We start from the raw sequence: 17,620 nt of genomic DNA, 5'->3' as shown, positions 1-17,620 counted from the left end.
CTTACCCTCTGTATAAAAATCCTCCTCCTCCACAACATCCTCTTCTGACGGGAGTCTTTTGGGTACTTTATAAGGAGGTGGCAGCTTCATTGGAGGTGGCGCCCCACTTTTTCTCTGATGGAGTAAAAACAAAAAGAGATTTCAAACGTTTTGCCAAGTATCATAAAAATATCTTATTTCTTCTCCAGACACTAAAAGTCTAACCATGTACATACATATTCTTCAGTTTAATACATTTTCTTAAAACAATGCAGTTTAACTCCTCTTTTTCCAAGAAATTTAACAAATGAAGCACATATATTTACTAGAACAATACTTGTATTTCATTGTAAACCTACTTACTGTAGTATAACAAACATGTGACTATAAACCAAAGGGTTAAAAACATAACATTAAATATCCCAGCATGGATTTTAAACCCTTTGTTTCTTTTCCATCAACATTTCCTGATGCAGTTTAAAATCAAAAACATTTTTGGTAAGCAAAATAAGAACTGAACCTCTTATTGCTCCTAGAAGTATAATATGACACAATATTTCATCTATAATTTGGTTCTAATTAAAACATAATTTGAATTATAACTTGCAATAAAATTTTATTACCTCACATAAATAAAGACAATTCCTATAATGATGGATATAGCGATGCATATCAGATATATAGGACTCTGGAATCTAACGAAAAACAGGAGCAGAACCATCCAAGCCACTGTTTTTATAGTTCAAAATAACTGGAGCACGTTTTAGGTTAGCTACATGATTTCACTAACAATTATGTCCCCTACAATCACACCACTAATAGCAGGATGCACTTTAGCAAGTGAACAGTGAGTACAGTAGGCCATTAAAGCAACAAAAATGCTTGCAATGAATCTCTTTTATAGCTGGGAATTATCATTTGGGAATCAAACATCAGATCTGAAATAATATTTTTCCATTGCATACAACAAAAGCAGGACCTGTATATAGATTCATAAAATATTTTAAGTCTAAATTTATGTTAAAATATTCTAATCATTAATACAAAATGCAATCTGAATACAAAATTGTAGGAAATAATACAATCAATATCATCCTGTCTGTTTAAAAATGATTACAGTGGACTGCTGTACTGAGGCCAGCATAAGAGTAATAGATCAAATGAATTCCACCAATTTGTAGTAATGAGAGGATCTCAGAGAAGAAACAGTTTTCCCAAAGTACCACAACAAAAAAAAGTGTACAAACAAAAAAGGGAACACATACACAGTCCCTCTCTTTCTCTCTAAAATAAACCAGGACAAGAGGTCCAATAAGCACCACTCATTTTTTGTATTCTAAATTCTTTAATAGGTAGAGATGGAGAACTTACACTGTACACTAACAAATGCCTGTGACAAATCAGAGCCATTAATACTTTAGAGTCCACTTATTAGCTATTTGTTCTTTAGGATTCTTTTTCCCCCGCACTTTCAAGCTCAACATTAAAGCCCATCAGAGATCCAGGTAAGCAAGGTGCCCTCTGTTTTCCCACCAAAATCTCTAGTAGACTATCATATTAAGCTTTCAGAACTTTTAAAAGAGTTGTAATGTTCTCAATATCCAAAGCAGATTTTTACCAGTCAGGGCTTAAAAACGGTTTTTTAAAAGGTTAAAAAAAGAAGTGTTCCATCACTTCTTGATTTTTTGTAATATCCTCTTGTAGAATCTGATCCAAAGCACATTGATGTAAACTGGAACTTTTTTTATTGACTTCAACCGATTTTGGATCAGGTCCTTTAAAAGACAGAATTTTGCCAATTCACTGACTTCAACAGACTAAATACACAATGTAAATAAACTTCAACCTCTGGGTTCTAAATTCCATTGTTCACTAGAGTTGTGTGAAAGATTCACACTGGCGACAAATGCACATTTTGGCATAACTGCTAAGCATTGTGTGTGTTCAGATCAAATTTCCAATATTCAAGGAAATGAAAGTCTATTTTCAAAAGGCAAAACAAAAAACAAAATGCCCTAACCCCTTGGTTTCCTGGAAAAGTGGTAAATCTTCATACTGGAGCAATTCAGACAAGTTCAGTACTTTACTCTCAGAAAGGAACAGAAAATTTGTTGGGAAGAATGAGCAAAATTAATATAGGACCTACCTGGTTTTCTGTGGGGCTGTAGGATTTAGCTGGCGGTTCCTATATTTAAAGAAAAAAAATTGTGAACACTTTCTGTAGCAGAGAAAGTTAAAATAGCTTTAACCTGGTAAATCCTCTCAGATTTTGTATGCCACAAAGCTACCCTCTTTCCTCAAATCCTACTCCAAACTCACTTCTTTCTAGCAATGATTCACACTCCTATTTCAACCTAATAAAATATAAACAAGTTTGCTACTCCTTACATCTTGACCCAAAGTGGGATTTCAGAAAAGCTTGACAATGGACCTCACTAATTTTTTTTTTTTTTTTTTTTTTTAAACAGACAAAATTAATGGTAGTTAATTGAGCACAAGCCCAAAATGCAGCAACAGACAGGATGATAGAAATGTTTCTAAATTGGACAAACTTTCAAACCTGAATAAGAAAAAGCATATCCATTTGGCATCCATTTGGATTGTTGCAAGTTTAAATAATTGGGTTTTTTTTAGAATAGCAGAATTAGACAGCAAATTCTTTTGGGCAAGGGTTGTCTTTTATTTCATGTTTGTATAGCACCTGATCTCGACTGTAAAGTAAATAATACAATTCAGGACTTTGGACATCGGAATTTTGTTGATGAGGAATTTCATCTTGTCCTGACAATGGGACTCATCAAAAGCCCACTGAAATCAGTGGGAATCTCTACATTAAATTGGGTGGGCTTTGAATCAAGCATACACACAATATTAGTACTTTACCTCAGCAACAGGAAAGCTTAACATAATAATAAAAGTCACTAATTGCATTTTTATCATTTTATGAACAGTCAGGGATCATGTCTAACTTAACAGTACAAGTTCTACCAACAGGTTCATTCAAGGTAATTTAAACATTGACTTCTGAAGAATTTCCTAATCAAATTCCCACTTGTCTTGAACAGTGCCCTCAGACCACACCTGGTTTTTCATTTGCATCTGGGGCATATTTATAGGTTGTGGAATAAGGAAGTTTTAACTCCATGCATGGGTCTGTAGTATCTATATGATCTATAACAAAAACAGCAAGAGTCTTGTAGCACTTTAAAGACTAACAAATGTATGCAGGCATAAGCTTTCATGGGCTGCAACCCACTTCCTCAGATGCATGAAATAGTAATCAGATAGGAGGTATATATATACATCCAAGGGTAAGAAACAACAATGGGAGGGTAGGCGTAAAAAAAGTCCATTCAGTTAGTGTAGATGAGGCTTATTCACAACCATTGATTAGAAGGTAAGAATGTGTGAATAGTGACAATTACTTCTTCTAATGAGATAACCATTCCAAGTCCCTAATTCAGACCCAGTTTGATTGTGTCAAGTTTGCATATGAGTTCCAGCTCTACAGTTTCTTGCTGAAGTCTGTTTTTGTAGAAGTATGGCAACTTTCAAGTCAGCTACAGCGTGTTCTGGGAGATTGAAGTGCTCTTCTACTGGTTTACGGATGTTACCATTTTTTATGTCTGATTTGCGTCCATTTATTCTTTTGCTTAGTGACAGTCCGGTTTTGGCCAATGTATATGGCAGAGGGGCATTGCTGACACATGGTGGCATATATTACATTAGTAGATGTGCAGGTGAATGAGCTCCTTATGGCGTGGCTGATGTGGTTAGGACCTGTGATGGTGTCACTAGAGTCGATGTGTGGGCAGAGTTGGCAACGGGGTTTGTTGCAGGGATAGGTTCCTGGGTTAGTGTTCTTGTTGTATGGTGTACGGTGGCTAGTGAGTATTTGCTTCAGGTTGGGGTGCTGTCTGTAAGCAAGGATAGGTCTGCCTCCCACGGCTTGAGTGAGTGAGGGATCATCTGCTAGGATAGGTCGCAGTTCCTTAATGATGTGTTGGAGAGATGTCAGCTGGGGGCTGTAAGTGATGGCCTGTTGTTTTCTTTGTTGGGTCTGTCCTGTAGTAAGTGACTTCTGGGTACCTGTCTGGCTCTGTCAATTTGTTTCTTCACCTCTCCAGGTGGGTATTGTAGTTTTAAGAATGTTTTATGGAGATCCTGTAGGTGTTTGTCTCTGTCTGAGGGATCGGAGCAAATCCGGTTGTATCTTAGGGCTTGGCTGTAGACAATGGATCGTGTAATGTGTCCAGGGTGGAAGCTGGAGGCATGAAGATATGTACTGCGGTTAGTTGGTTTTTGGTATAGGCTGGTATTAATGTGACCATCCTTTATTTGTATTGTAGTGTCCAGAAAGTGGATTTCTTGTGTGGACTGGTCCAGGCTGAGGTTAATGATGGGGTGGAAATTATTGAAGTCCCGGTGGAACTCTCCGAGGAATTCTTTCCCATGGATCCAGATGATGAAAATGTCATCAATGTAGCGTAAGTAAAGAAGAGGTGCTTGAGGACGAGTTTTGAGGAAGCGGTGTTCTAGGCCAGCCATAAAAATGTTGGCATACTGCGGGGCCATGCGGGTGCCCATAGCTGTGCCACTGATTGAAGGTATAGATTGCCTCCTAATCTGAAGTAGTTGTGGGTCAGGACAAAGTCACAAAGTTCAGCTACCAGGTGTGCCGTTGCTCAAAGGCAATAAACGAAACTCTGTTAAAACCATTCTAAGAACCAAAACTTTCCTATGTGCCACTCTCCTCTGTGTCTCATTTGCCGACAGGCTCCTCACCAGGACTCATCTGTTCTATACTTCATCAGTTCTTACCCCAGTCTCTCTCATTGTCTCATGTATCATCCACTCACACTGGTAACAACAATCCACTCTATTATAAAGTCAAAACTTTCTGCCTGGCTCTACAAGTTGGAGTTCATTGTCCACTATCATATACGAAAAGCTCATGTTCTACATAGTAAAGAGATAGGGACTTTCTCCTAATTCGCCTCTGAATGACAGCTTTCTGCCTAGTTTTCAAAGCGTTTCATAAAACTGAAACTGCCTGCCTCCAGGAATGGGATGTACTAGCAGGACATCATTACCCAGACAATCTCACATCTCTCTCTTCATTTCGTACTTGCTCTCAATAAATTATTCTTATTATTTTAGTCCTCTTTTCTGTCACCTTACCCTGGATCATCACATTGCTTCAATCCTGGATAGGATTTTTATGTAAATTACATGTACATATATATACACACACCTTACCTGACTAACTCTCATTTCCTCCTGACAGTAAGTTCCTTGCTTCCTCATAGCATCCTGCTACTAAGCTTCTAAGATAAAACATTCTCTTAGAATGTAAAATTCTTTATTTTCCATGCCGGTGATTACTCTCCTTAATTTTGCTCCTGAGATCAGAAACTGTGGTGTCAGTCTCAATCCTGAATTTTCTTTCCTTTTCACTTCTCCTTGATCTGTACATTCATCTCCAGAACTTTGGCCAAATTAGACTTCATTTTGAAACTGCCACTACTGAAATCCTTATTTCATGCCTTAATCACTTAGTTAACTACCACTATATTCTGTCCGTTATATATAGCCTCTAAACTTCAGGGAATTAAGAATACCACAGCTAGACCATCACTCTTAACCGCTGTCACTTTCATTGGCTTCCTTCCTCTCTCGTTCCAGTTTAAAAGGTTTTATCCTGGTTTTCAATTCAACTCTGCCCTATACTCTCTTCCCAACAGACCTCTTCAACTACCAGCCTCCAGAACTAGTGGCCTCTTTGTCCCTTTCACATATCTCTCACTAAACTGGGTGATGCTGTTTTACTTGTGCCATCTGTGCACCCCTCCTTTTCTCTGCCAAATGCCTAATTCTCTTCTTCTTCATCCTCAGAAAGGCCCAGTCATCTCTCACCCAAATCACACAAGATTTGTCTCTTTCCCCTTCTGTTTGCTCCTCCCAGGTTCCCAGTCTCTCTCCCATAAGCTCTCTCAGAAACTTGCCCCAGAATAGTTCCTTTCACTCTAGCTCCCCTCCAAGTTCCCAATTGTCTCTCTCATTCCCTCCTTGTCTCTCAAGATCCTCCCATCTGCCCTTTTTGCTCTGGCTCTCCCACTCTCCCCAACCAAGAGTCTTTTTGGTCTCTGCCTCTCCTTAGGCTTGGTCTGTCATGCACCTCCTACTAAGCCATTTATTATTTTAGGTGACAGACAAGAATACAAAATGTAAACCCCTTCAAAAGAGTTGAGTTGCAGTGATCTGCCATTTCCTTCTTGGGAGAAAAATAATTATCTGAGCCTTTATGAAGTGACTAAAATAAATGCAGTTTGTGCAACCACTTCCAGAAAACACATAATAATCTGCACGTTATTAAAAAAACTACACACCAACAGGCTCTGAAAGACTGCACACATGCACTTTCACCTAACTGCACAATTCTACACCTGCTCTACCTAACTGCACAATTCTACACCTGCTCTATCTACAAGGCTGGATCCAAAACCCTCTGAAGTCAATGGGGAGACTCTCACTGACTTCATTGGCCTTTGGATCAGGCTTACAGGGAAGCTATAGAATCTGTCCTGAAAGAGCACAGCAAGGTACAACTTCACGTAATTGTCTATGGGACTTATCAGTTTAGGCTTTCAGAGCATCTAACTACATCACATATTTGGACTGACTCACCTTTTCCAAGGGAAAAGCAAAAGCTATGTGGTGTAAACTGCACAACTTTTATATTTAATTTGCCAGTAAGAAGCCCAAGCATTGTAAGTAGTTCTCGTAGAGGCTATTTTAAAATGTATTATTTAACACACACAAGTCACTATAGAGTAGAACAAACTCCAGTGAGTAACAGAGGAAGTCCCCACTGATTAAAAATAATGAACCATATAAGAACAGCAGCTTTTTCCAGTTGGATATTTTTGCTTTCAAACCTAGCTCTTTTGTGACAGTTTGAAGACTAGACTAGAAATATCAGTGATTTCTCATAGGAATGCAAGCTAATAATCCACTAATGGCCACATCTTTTCTACTGAGAGCTGGCCGTGCTGAAGCACAGTATGTCTGCTTTGAGAATTAACGTTCAAAGCTAAAAAGAAGCTACACACTTATTCACTGAAGCTGTTCTATATTCTACTCATCATGTTACAGCACCATAGAAGGGTTACCTTTAACAGCTTTGAAAAAGGTTAGGTTCACTCCTTGACATTCTACAGCTTTAACATTCGACACACTAGAGTCCTAAAGATTAAAAGCATCAACACTGCAGTTGGATGTGCTTTTTAGATTACAAAAATAGATAAAACCAAGAAAGCAGTATAACTCCTCCTTTATTACAAGTATTACTCACTGCCATAAAAGCACTAGCTTCCTTGCTTTCCTGGGATAACCTGAAAACACAGATTCTGAATCACTCTAAAGTAGCCTGCAAAACACTTTCTAAAGCAACAAGGCCTTTGCGTTTCCCTTCAGTATTAGAGAAGTGAACAAATTAAAGCACACACTGTTCAGCATACCCAACCTAGCTATGCTGAACTGGTAAATTTTGGCCAACATTCACACTTGAGATTTTGATCTCCCTCCAGAATGCTGCTCAGGTTTGAAATTGTATATCTGTTCTCCAGCCAGAAGGTTGGTTTGTTTGGTGGGTTTTTTTGTTTCAGGTTGGTTTGGTTTTTTTTTGGCAAGGGGGGTGACGGGAATTGGTTACAAACTTTACTTTTTTTTTAACGGCTTCCACTGCCATGGGGACAGGTAGCAACCGAATGTTAATTAGGAGTGGGGTTGAGAATACATCTCTACAATGGGGAGCAGATTTGTTGAGTAAGAAGGTGTCATTTTTAAATAGTGACTTTTCAGTATACAGCCACTCTAACAAAGTTAAGGTTGTACACACACACACACACACACACACACACACACACACACACACACACACTACTATAACATCCAGGCACTTCAATTTAACAATTCTGGCCAAAGATGTGGCCTGATTTTCAGATGTTGCACACACACGCAGCATCATCGACGGTCATGAAAATCAGACCGCCATGACCCGATTCAGTAAAGCACTTAGGCACACACGTGTACCCAAGTCCTGCTCAGTTCTGTGTTTAACTCTTGCTTAAGCGCTTTACTGAATACAGATGGGATTGCTCATGTGCTTGAAGTACAGCATGTGTTTAAGTGCTTTGCTAAAACAGGGCCTTCTTAAAGTGCCTAAAAGTTGGGAAACCAAGTATGAAAATTTTAGCTGGTAGTTTTTACAAGGAAAAAATTCAAACATTTGAAAGCCAGGAAATTCAGAGTTAAGGCTCTGTAAGCAACCTTAACAAATATATGCGATCCTCTACTGTCCCAACAGAAACACATTACTCTCAACAATGCCAAATACGTGCAAAGACCCACATCATTAACCTTTTTTCAAGAAACTACACAGTTACTTTTATTATTATTCCACTTCTGTCAGTCACGGCAACGGCCAACCACAGTCTGTAAAATGGGGATATGACGTTTACTCATCTTCGTAAAGCACTTTGAGATTTACAGATAAAAGAGCTATAAAAGTGCTAAATTTTATCGATATGAAATATTACTCAATGTAGTGAACATACATACAATTGTTCTTTGTAGCATTTTACCCTTTATTTAAGATAAAAAGCCTAATATTCATTTATAAGCTACATTATTATATCATCTGACCCAGTAAAGCTTAGATATGATGCACAAATGGAATGAATACCTTTTCATTTTCGTTTTCTCTTTCTGTGTCCTGATCTTTCTTGGCTTTATCTATCTTAGACTGTATGATAGAGACCACCTGCAAAACATAAGAAATATGCAACACAACAGAAATTCCATCATGTGGAATCATATTGACATCCATATGGGTCATCAGCAGGTTTGAACCATCAGATTCATTAGGGATGGGAGAGATCTATCAGCAGTCTACAGCAGGCTACCAGCCCTCCCCCTCATTCTTAAGGCTGCCCAATACTTTTCCTTTGACAGCCCTGTTTTCAGTTGCTTATATCTTTGCCAAACTTTAAACCATTTGGGCTGAAATTTGAACGGATTCTCTCTCCTGCTCTTCTCGTTATACATTGAATTACTCAGAGCCAATTAACTTCTTTTAAAGGGTACGCCCCAAGCAAGAAAGTACAATACTTACAATATATTGTAAAATGTTTGTTGACTAATGAAATTCGGAACACTTGAAGGAACACTTCCTTCAATGAGGTGCATCACAGTATGATATTCAAAACAACATCAGAATAGCATTTCACTGTGACAACAGTTAAAAATGAGACAGGAAATTGAATGCTATAGAACATCTTTAAAAAGTGATTGATATGAAACATGGTGTACCATCCCAAAGCAGGCAGTAGAAATTACTACCAAAAGCAGAGCTGCACAAATATCAGAATGTTTGTAACACCCTGTCACACTGACTGGTTTCGGGGGGGGAGGGGGAGGGCATTTATTATATTATTTAACATCAGTATGTCTAAATCATAGTAATTCATGTGAGATATGCCATGTCAGGTACTGTTAGAAAGGCTATGATATGCTAAGTAAGATGATAATGTTTATGTTCGTGTGTTGTGTGTGTCATGGAAGTTATGGATATATCAAACATATCTGTATTTCAAATTGTACTGTGTCTGGGACATACCCCAGACAGGATGGCTGCAGCAATGGCCTGCTTAATGGCCCACTAAGGAAATTCACAGGTACAAGGGGCCCAGAGGGAGAAGTCAGGGATATATCTGATGAGTCACCAGGACTTACTCATGTGACTCTGGATGCCATTTTGGTTCCTGCAAAATTCCACAAGCAGCATGGCACAGACCAAAGGACATAAAAGGCAACTGCCCAGGATCCATTTGGTCTTCAGTCACCAGTCTATCTTTCAGTCTACCTCTGGATCAACTCATCTACAACAACTGAACTGAAGCTGTGAAACAAAGGACTGAAACCCATCCAGGTTCTGGATGTGCACCAGAGGGACTATACAAGCCTGCAAACTCCACAATTCTTCTAGAAACCTGATATATATGGACTTTCAAATCATTTGTATGTATCTGATTGCTTTAATCCTTTAACATTTCTCTTATAGTTTGTTTCTTTTTATAATAAACCTTTAGTTTTAGTTACTAAAGGATTGGCTGGCAGCGTGGTATTTTGGATAAGATCTAAACTTATATTGATCTGGTACTGTGGCTGAGCCTTTGGGGTCAGGAGTAACCTTTTTGGTAAAGAGAATAGAGTTTAAATAACTGATCTCTTTACCGGACCTAGTGACTGATTGGGAGCCAGAGACTGAAATGCAGTAAAGGGGGCTGTGTATGTTTTTATTTTGGCTTCTTGATAACTAGTGTGGGGAATCAGAAGCACTGTTTGTGGCTGGTTGGGAAGTCTGACTTCAGTGTGACCCACCAGCGTTGGGAGAATCTGTTCTCCTTTTACAGCCTGCCCTGCCCTTGGCATTTTCAGGTAACTACTCTAAGCACGGACGGGTCACACACCCAACAGAGAAGGAACTCCCTCGTGTATAAACCATATTATCTTAAATTCAAGACAAACATCTGAATCCCGGACTATTGGTAGGAGAGACACAAAAGGTGCAGTGGCACCATTTAAACCAAAGTGACGTTTTAGCATCATGGTAACTAGATCATATTTGTGGTATTCCCTATACTGAGAATGGGAAATATGGCAAATACCACAGTAAGTTTAACTACTGCAGACGGTACATGTCCAGCTATTTGAAGTGGCACCATGCCTCCATCTTCTTCAATATTAGTGAGGCAGCATGGTCTGGGGGTTAGGCCCAGCAAAAGGAAGTCAGGAGTTCGGAGTTCCATTCCCAGCTCTGCGACTGACTTGCTATGGCACCTGAGATCATTTACTTCCCTCCAATCTCTGTAATAAACTTTAATTTTGGGTGCCTCACCCTTTGACACCAAGAACCTGATTTTCAGAGGTGCTGAGCCTCCACAATTCCCACTAATCAAAGGGAGCTACGAGTGCGCAGCAATGCTGAAAGTCAGGTCCTAGGTATATATAGCTGGGCACTCTAAAATGGAGCCATCCCAAGTTAAGGGTCCCAGATTATCTCCTTTTCAGCAGCCTAGAAGGGTAAGGAAAAGACTCAGTTTCCTGACATACTTCTCAGAAGGGATGAAATATATAGACAAAAGTGATTGTTATCACATCTATGCCCATTGTATGGTGCCCGTGCTTTCTGCCACCATTGCTTGGACATTTTCCTTTCCCACTTCGATTGATGTAGGTCATCACAGAACACAGAGATTCATTGGGGCTGTGGAGAGCAAGCAGACATTTTGGTGCCAGATTGTCTTTGGTATGGTTAATGAGTTGTCAGAGAGACTCACTGGGTCATCTGTTCCATAGCCTTTTCTCTTTTGCCTGTATTTCTTACCCTCAGATAACTACTGCTGATTTTTGTAATTCTATTTTAAGACTTTTGGGACAAATCTGTATAAAGGATGCTATTCTACAATCAAGTTTCATTACATGATGTTTAAAAAAAAAGTTGGCTAACAGAGGAAATATTTTTAGAATACCAGTGAAAAGGGTAACACACAAGGGGACTGATTCTGATTCAATTACAGTGGGGTAAACTCTGAGTAACTCTACTGAGTCAACAGAGTCACTTGAATTTACATTGGAGTAATTTAGGACAAAATCTGTCCCAAAAAATAACCATATGGTCTCTGGCTGGAAACTGTGTTAGAATATGCAAGGAAAACTGTGGTTATGGTCAAATCCTGCTGAAAGAAGTTTGGCCATGTTTCAAATAAAAGGCATATTAAAAAGGAATTAAGTTTTGAAAAAAGAAAGAAAAAAAGGGTAACTCACTCTTGGAGTACTCGACAAACTCTGAACAACAAAAACAACAGGATTTCCTGCATTCTTTATAGCTTCCACTGCTTCTTCGTGCTTGGCATTTTGTAAGTCTACTCCAGAAACCTAACAAATGGAGTTCATCATTAGATAGACTTTTTCATAAATTACTACAAAAGATTTACATGCATTTATTGACAGAGAGACTTAGCACATCAGAGGAAGTCACCAAAAGATTTAATAGAATAGAAAAACACTTAAGAAAACACTACATAAATTATATTTCTTCAACACTCTGAGGAACAGGAAGGGCAAAGGCATAGTAGGAGTCAGGTATTATTAAAGGCACATGCTGTATTTTACCAAGAACTCTACTTTCATATAAAATCAGAGAATGTATGTTATCACCCATCTTCAATTTAATTACACGTAAGCTAATTATGTTTTGAAGCAACTCCCAAAGCTCATCACTTCTGGAAGGCAGCAGTGAGTCAGTTTTCTGACAGTGGAACGTAATACGTGAACGTACTCATTTTGGGGGATGTGATGGGGTGTACAAACCCTGCGCCAGGCAAGAAGGGGTGAAAGAGTAGAGTTGGGCTCAGACACCTCTGCAGAAGGACTCAGCCTTCAAAAAGAGGTGGATAGACCTCTCATCCTCAGCTCCCAGAAAGGAGTACAGCAGAGACTCAAACTACCTTTGTTTGCCTGCAAGCATAGAGCAGAAGGACAGAGGGCCAGGATCCTGGCAGGACAGAGAATCTGGTGCTGCTCTTCATTTCTGTTAATTTAGTTGCAAGAGATCTGACAAGACAGTCCTTAACTGCTTGTTACAGGGCCCTGGACTAGAACCCCGAGTAGAGGGAGGGACTGGATTCCTCTACAGCCTCAATGGCAAGAGTAGCAGGAAGTCCTCAGACATAAAGGACCAGGAGGACTGTAGGTCCTAGATATGGACTATCAACATGTTGTAAGACCCTGGGACTACTGTGTGAAAACACCCAGAAATGGGTGAGGCAAAAAGTGACCTGTCCAGGGGGCCAAGGCAAAAAGGGACCATCAGCAGATCAGGACAGCAGGACTACAGAGGAAAAAGCCCCATAATGCTCCCTCTAACTACAAGGCAGTGCATCAGACCTAGTGAATCATTGTCACAGCAGTTTCAGAGGAGAATGAAGAACCATAACATGGCATCCAACATATTGCCACAGGGTATTGAATGATAATGGCATATGTGAAAATTACTATCCCTTCTCCAGTACTGAGGCAGCTGCCAACTGCTCCTGAAGGAATTCTGCACCAAAAAAAAATAAAAAATCTGCAGACAATGGTTTAAAATTCTGCCAATTGTATTTGTCAGTAAATAAATGTGGAGGCTCCGGTATGGCAATGGGGAGCAAGGCCACTGGCTGCACAGGAGGTTGGAGATCACCCTGCAGCTCCCCCACCCAGGGCTCAGACTCGGCAGGGAGGACTCTGACGCAGCGCAAGGGCCAGCCTGCCCCAGAAACACCCTGGGCCCCTGCCCCTCTGCACCAGTCACATCAAGTATGGGTGGGCGCAGTCAGGCAGGATACAAGTGGGGGAGGGGATCCAGGTGTGCGTTGAGAGGGTTCTTTGTGGGGCAATCTGGGTGCAGATGGCTCAGTGGGGGGGGGGGGGTCCGGATCTGGATGCAGAGGGGCTCATTGGGGAGTTCCAGGTGTATCCCCCCATGTCCCGCAGCAATTTACTTCCCCACCAGCTGCTCCAGGCTCCCGAAACAACACAACTGTGCTGCTGGGAAGGGGCACGTGATCACTCCCGCAGCTTCCCTTTGCTTCCCCATCAGAAAGCCATTTTTCAGCAGGGAAGTAAAGAAAATCTGTGGGGGACGTGAACTTTGCGCGCACACAGTGGTGCAGAATTCCCCCAGGAGTAGTCAATATGAGGGATTCTGCAAGTATATAACCAGCCTGTACACTGAATACCCTCTAAAATGCCACAAAATTTTGTATGAAGAATGAAGCACTCAACTATTCCCAAATAACTTACACTCTTCAGTTGAATAGCTCATGAGAAACGGTAGGAAAAGCAAGATTTCTATTTGTTTTATTTCGTAGAACACCACTTTTAAAATCAGTGCCTATTTAACTTCTCTGGAATAGCACAATAGGATGTTAATTCACAGTCAAGACCTTTTTTTAAAAAAGATAGAACAATGTACTCAGAGGAGTAAAAATCAAATTCATAATATACTCAATGGGTAATTCCACATTGTTTTTTCCTAGACAGCTCTCTGAAGCTATGTTCTCTTCTTAAAACAAAAAAAAGGAAATTTATCGGCATTTACCTCAAGTATTTTATCCCCAGTTTTTAGGGCTTTTGTTCTTCCAGCTGGGCTGTCTTCCAAGACTTGTTTGATAAAGATACCTTTAATTTCCTCTCCATTCTTTAGGCGCTTTATAATAGTTTGGCCACCAACAATACTGATTCCAAGAGACATGTGAGGCTCTCTGAAGATTTCAACACTGTAAAATGCAAACAGTACCATATAATTTTATAACTATTTACATATTTAAATATATAAAATTTAATATTCCAAAAACCTAACATAGTTTTTCAGGTTTCATCAATTTACTACCAATAATCTTTTGAAACAAATGTTTATTTTTCCATTTAGAAGAAGCATCTGTTGCTACTCTCTAGCTGAACTCACAATAAGAGCAATAAAAAAACCCCATCAGCGAACAAATATAACCCAACAAAACTCTGCCACCAAACCAACTTGTTTCTCTCCAGCTCCACAACCTTTCCCTTCAAAGAAAGTCTGAGTAACAAATAAGTACTGAGGTAAACAAACTTGAGCTCTATCTCTCTAAGCAAATTCTAGAGTGGCGGGCTCCTATTGAGAACAGCTGGCACAAATCTAGTGATACTAACTGGCTAATATTAAGTATTTTAATACAGAAAACTTCAATTGATATTCAGGTTGCTAAACATACTAGTGAGAGGTCAAAAAGGATTCTTGAAAACATCTCAAAGTTGTTTATTGTGTATCAGAAATCATGTATATAATATGTATTAAACTCCTACTTGTGCTGAAGTTTTAGGTTTGTATTATGCCTAACCCTGAATCACATCTTTTTACATGGCCTTTGTACTGAAGGCAGTCAATATGTTTGAAAAGGCACAAAAACGAAGCTAAAGTAACCAATTTTTTCTGTCCGAGAAAACTCATCTGATCAAATGACGTATACATTTACCTTGAGGGCAGTCACCTTTCTCAATGTGAATATTAAATATTCACAATTTCCATCATGTTTCAATGTCAGAAATAAACTGTTCTGATCATAAAACTGTTGTAGTGCAACAACATTATGCCAATGGTTCAGAATTACACAATAATACTGTTAATGGTATTTTAAATTGCTTTATCTCTGTTCCCCCACCTCTGTCTTCAAACTTGTCTCTCAAAACAAAGTGAAATAACTTTGACAAGGCCTCCTTAATTGATAGGTGGCCTTGGTTTTGTGAAAGATATACAACATACACTGTTAGCATTTACAGTATTTAATAAAGCCCAGAGCATCTAACTACCTTAACACTATTCTAGATCTCTCTAAAATAAAAGGCCATGAAAACAGTCACATGTGTAAGAAAAGTCTACAGTAAGAATTGTAAGAACTCCTGGAGTCCCCAAAGGCGTTAAACATTTCTTAAGAGAAAAGAAATAATGTAATGATATCAACATACGTTCGGGGTGGTCCCCAATGACTGAAGTTAGGAGTTTCTTCTCCTTCTCCTTCTTCTCGTTCAGGTAATTCACTAATATATATACACACACACACACACACATAGACACATATATTAAAACAAATAAATACGTTCCATGCCATATATTCACAGGCTTTGACACTTCTGCCATAGCACACAATACGTTCTAGCATGTTCATGTTTAAATCAAATATGCATATACAGGAGACTAAATGCCCATACTTTTTTTTTTTTTTTTTTTTTTTAAATATTTATTTTAAGGTTCAAACACAGTTAAGGTTGCAACATAAGCCAAATGGCACAGGGAAATCAAAATTTAAAAGCTTTTATGTAATGGCTTAAATTTGTACATCTGGTTCTATATGTCTATCTAGGCAATCGGTATTTGTTAATATGCAATAAATGACATGAATTGTGCACTGCAAGCGACAAAAGGCAGTCTAGTTTACTGGCAAGTCAAACTCTTCCTAAAGCCAAATGAGATGTAATGTGAGCAGATCCTGAGCATGCAATTGCATCCCCGAACGTGGGATGTTCATTACATTGCTATTGCTATACCACATGATTCATCTATTGAAAGAGAAGCACAGGCTTCCACAACAGGAGACTCCACTTGCATGCCCCCACTAGAAAGCAGCACTGGTAGGTGCTCCCACAGAACAAGAGCCCTCTCCATACATTCCTGCAGGTGCAGAGGGCCCAAAATGTCACAGTTACACTGGCGAAGGGGGAGCAGAATGCTGAAAGGCGGGGCAGAGACTCCACATCACCCCATGCACTGCAGCAGATCTCATTGCAACACCTCAGAGGGAAGGTTAGAGGTGGGTCAGGGAAGGGCTGAGGACATGGTCAAGAGATCGGATGACACAGATCCACTGGCCAAAACCTCTATTGAGGGGAAGTGCAAGGGCTGTAACCAAGGTGGTATAGCTCTGCTGGTGCTCTGCAGCCTGGGATGCGAGGCTCCAGGCCATCTGACTACTGCTAAGATCACCTGCGAAATTTCAGTTCACTCTAGCTTGTGCGGCGGTCAAAGTTTTGACTTCTATGGATTAAAGTTTCATCCAGTTCATCAAAACGTTCTGCCCCACTAGTCAGCTAACGTAAAGCAGGAGGAAAATAGAAAAGCATTAAGTGTAAATCATGCACCTCCTCCATACCTGGACAACTCTGCCGCAGGCTGAGCACAAGTGGCAGCTCTCCCAGCTTCCTGGTTCCTGGAAAGAATATAATCCACCACCTTCTGTTCACCCCTTTCAGCCACTTCCAGGTCAACTAACCTACGTCTTTCTGAGTCATTCTGAAGCCTCGTACCTGAATGGTAAAATAGTTAGATGTAAAAGTCTTTATAACTATTGTCCTTTGACTATTAATAGTGTCTAGAAATTACTATACTTGGCAGCCATCCTCTCAGCCTGCCGAGGTGAACGTAATGTATGACTAGAATCATAGAAATGTAGGACTGGAGGGGACCTTGAGAGGATACCAAGTCCAGCCACCCCTGGCATTTAGGCAGGACCAAGTAAACCTACACCATCCCTGACAGGTGTTTTTCTAACCTGTTCTTAAAAGCCTCCAGTGATAGGGATTCCACAACTTCCATTGGAAGCCTCTTCCGGAGTTTAACTATCCTTTACAGTTAGAAAGCTTTGCCTAATATCTAACCTAATCTCCTTGCTGCAGATTAAACCCATTACTTCTTGTCCTACCATCAGTGGACCCAGACAACAACTGATCACAGTCCTTAACTCATTCTAATAGCCCTTAACATATTTGAAAGCTATTATCAGGTCCCACTTCAGCCTTGTTTTCTCGAGGCTAAACATGCCCAGTTTTTTTTTTTTAAACCTTTCCTCCCAGAGCAGGTTTTATAAACCTTTTATTGGTTTTTTTGCTCTTCTCTGGACTCTCTCCAATTTATCACATCTTTCCTCAGTATTCCAGATGAGCCCTCACCAGTGTCAAGTGGAGTGGGACAATTACCCTGGGTCTCACATACGACACTCCTGTT

General features: G+C 39.8%; 1 protein-coding gene across 1 annotated transcript in view; it reads right to left on the bottom strand.

Moving 5' to 3' along the window:
- PATJ (PATJ crumbs cell polarity complex component) overlaps positions 1 to 17,620 on the bottom strand; it is a 204,809-nt gene that overhangs the window by 111,577 nt on the left and 75,612 nt on the right. The window contains exons 22-28 of the mRNA XM_067535623.1: positions 16,770 to 16,923; positions 15,589 to 15,660; positions 14,186 to 14,363; positions 11,869 to 11,979; positions 8,726 to 8,803; positions 2,126 to 2,164; positions 6 to 114 (exon numbers count right to left, since the gene is read on the bottom strand). Coding sequence (XP_067391724.1) covers positions 6 to 114; positions 2,126 to 2,164; positions 8,726 to 8,803; positions 11,869 to 11,979; positions 14,186 to 14,363; positions 15,589 to 15,660; positions 16,770 to 16,923 — 741 coding nt within the window. The remainder of the gene's footprint in view (positions 1 to 5; positions 115 to 2,125; positions 2,165 to 8,725; positions 8,804 to 11,868; positions 11,980 to 14,185; positions 14,364 to 15,588; positions 15,661 to 16,769; positions 16,924 to 17,620) is intronic.

Source organism: Emydura macquarii, unplaced genomic scaffold (assembly GCF_026122565.2).
Source record: "Emydura macquarii macquarii isolate MOO-44397 ecotype Brisbane River unplaced genomic scaffold, CSIRO-AGI_Emac_v2 contig_3506, whole genome shotgun sequence".
Taxonomy (NCBI): domain Eukaryota; kingdom Metazoa; phylum Chordata; order Testudines; family Chelidae; genus Emydura; species Emydura macquarii.
This window is presented reverse-complemented; position numbering and strand designations above follow the sequence as displayed.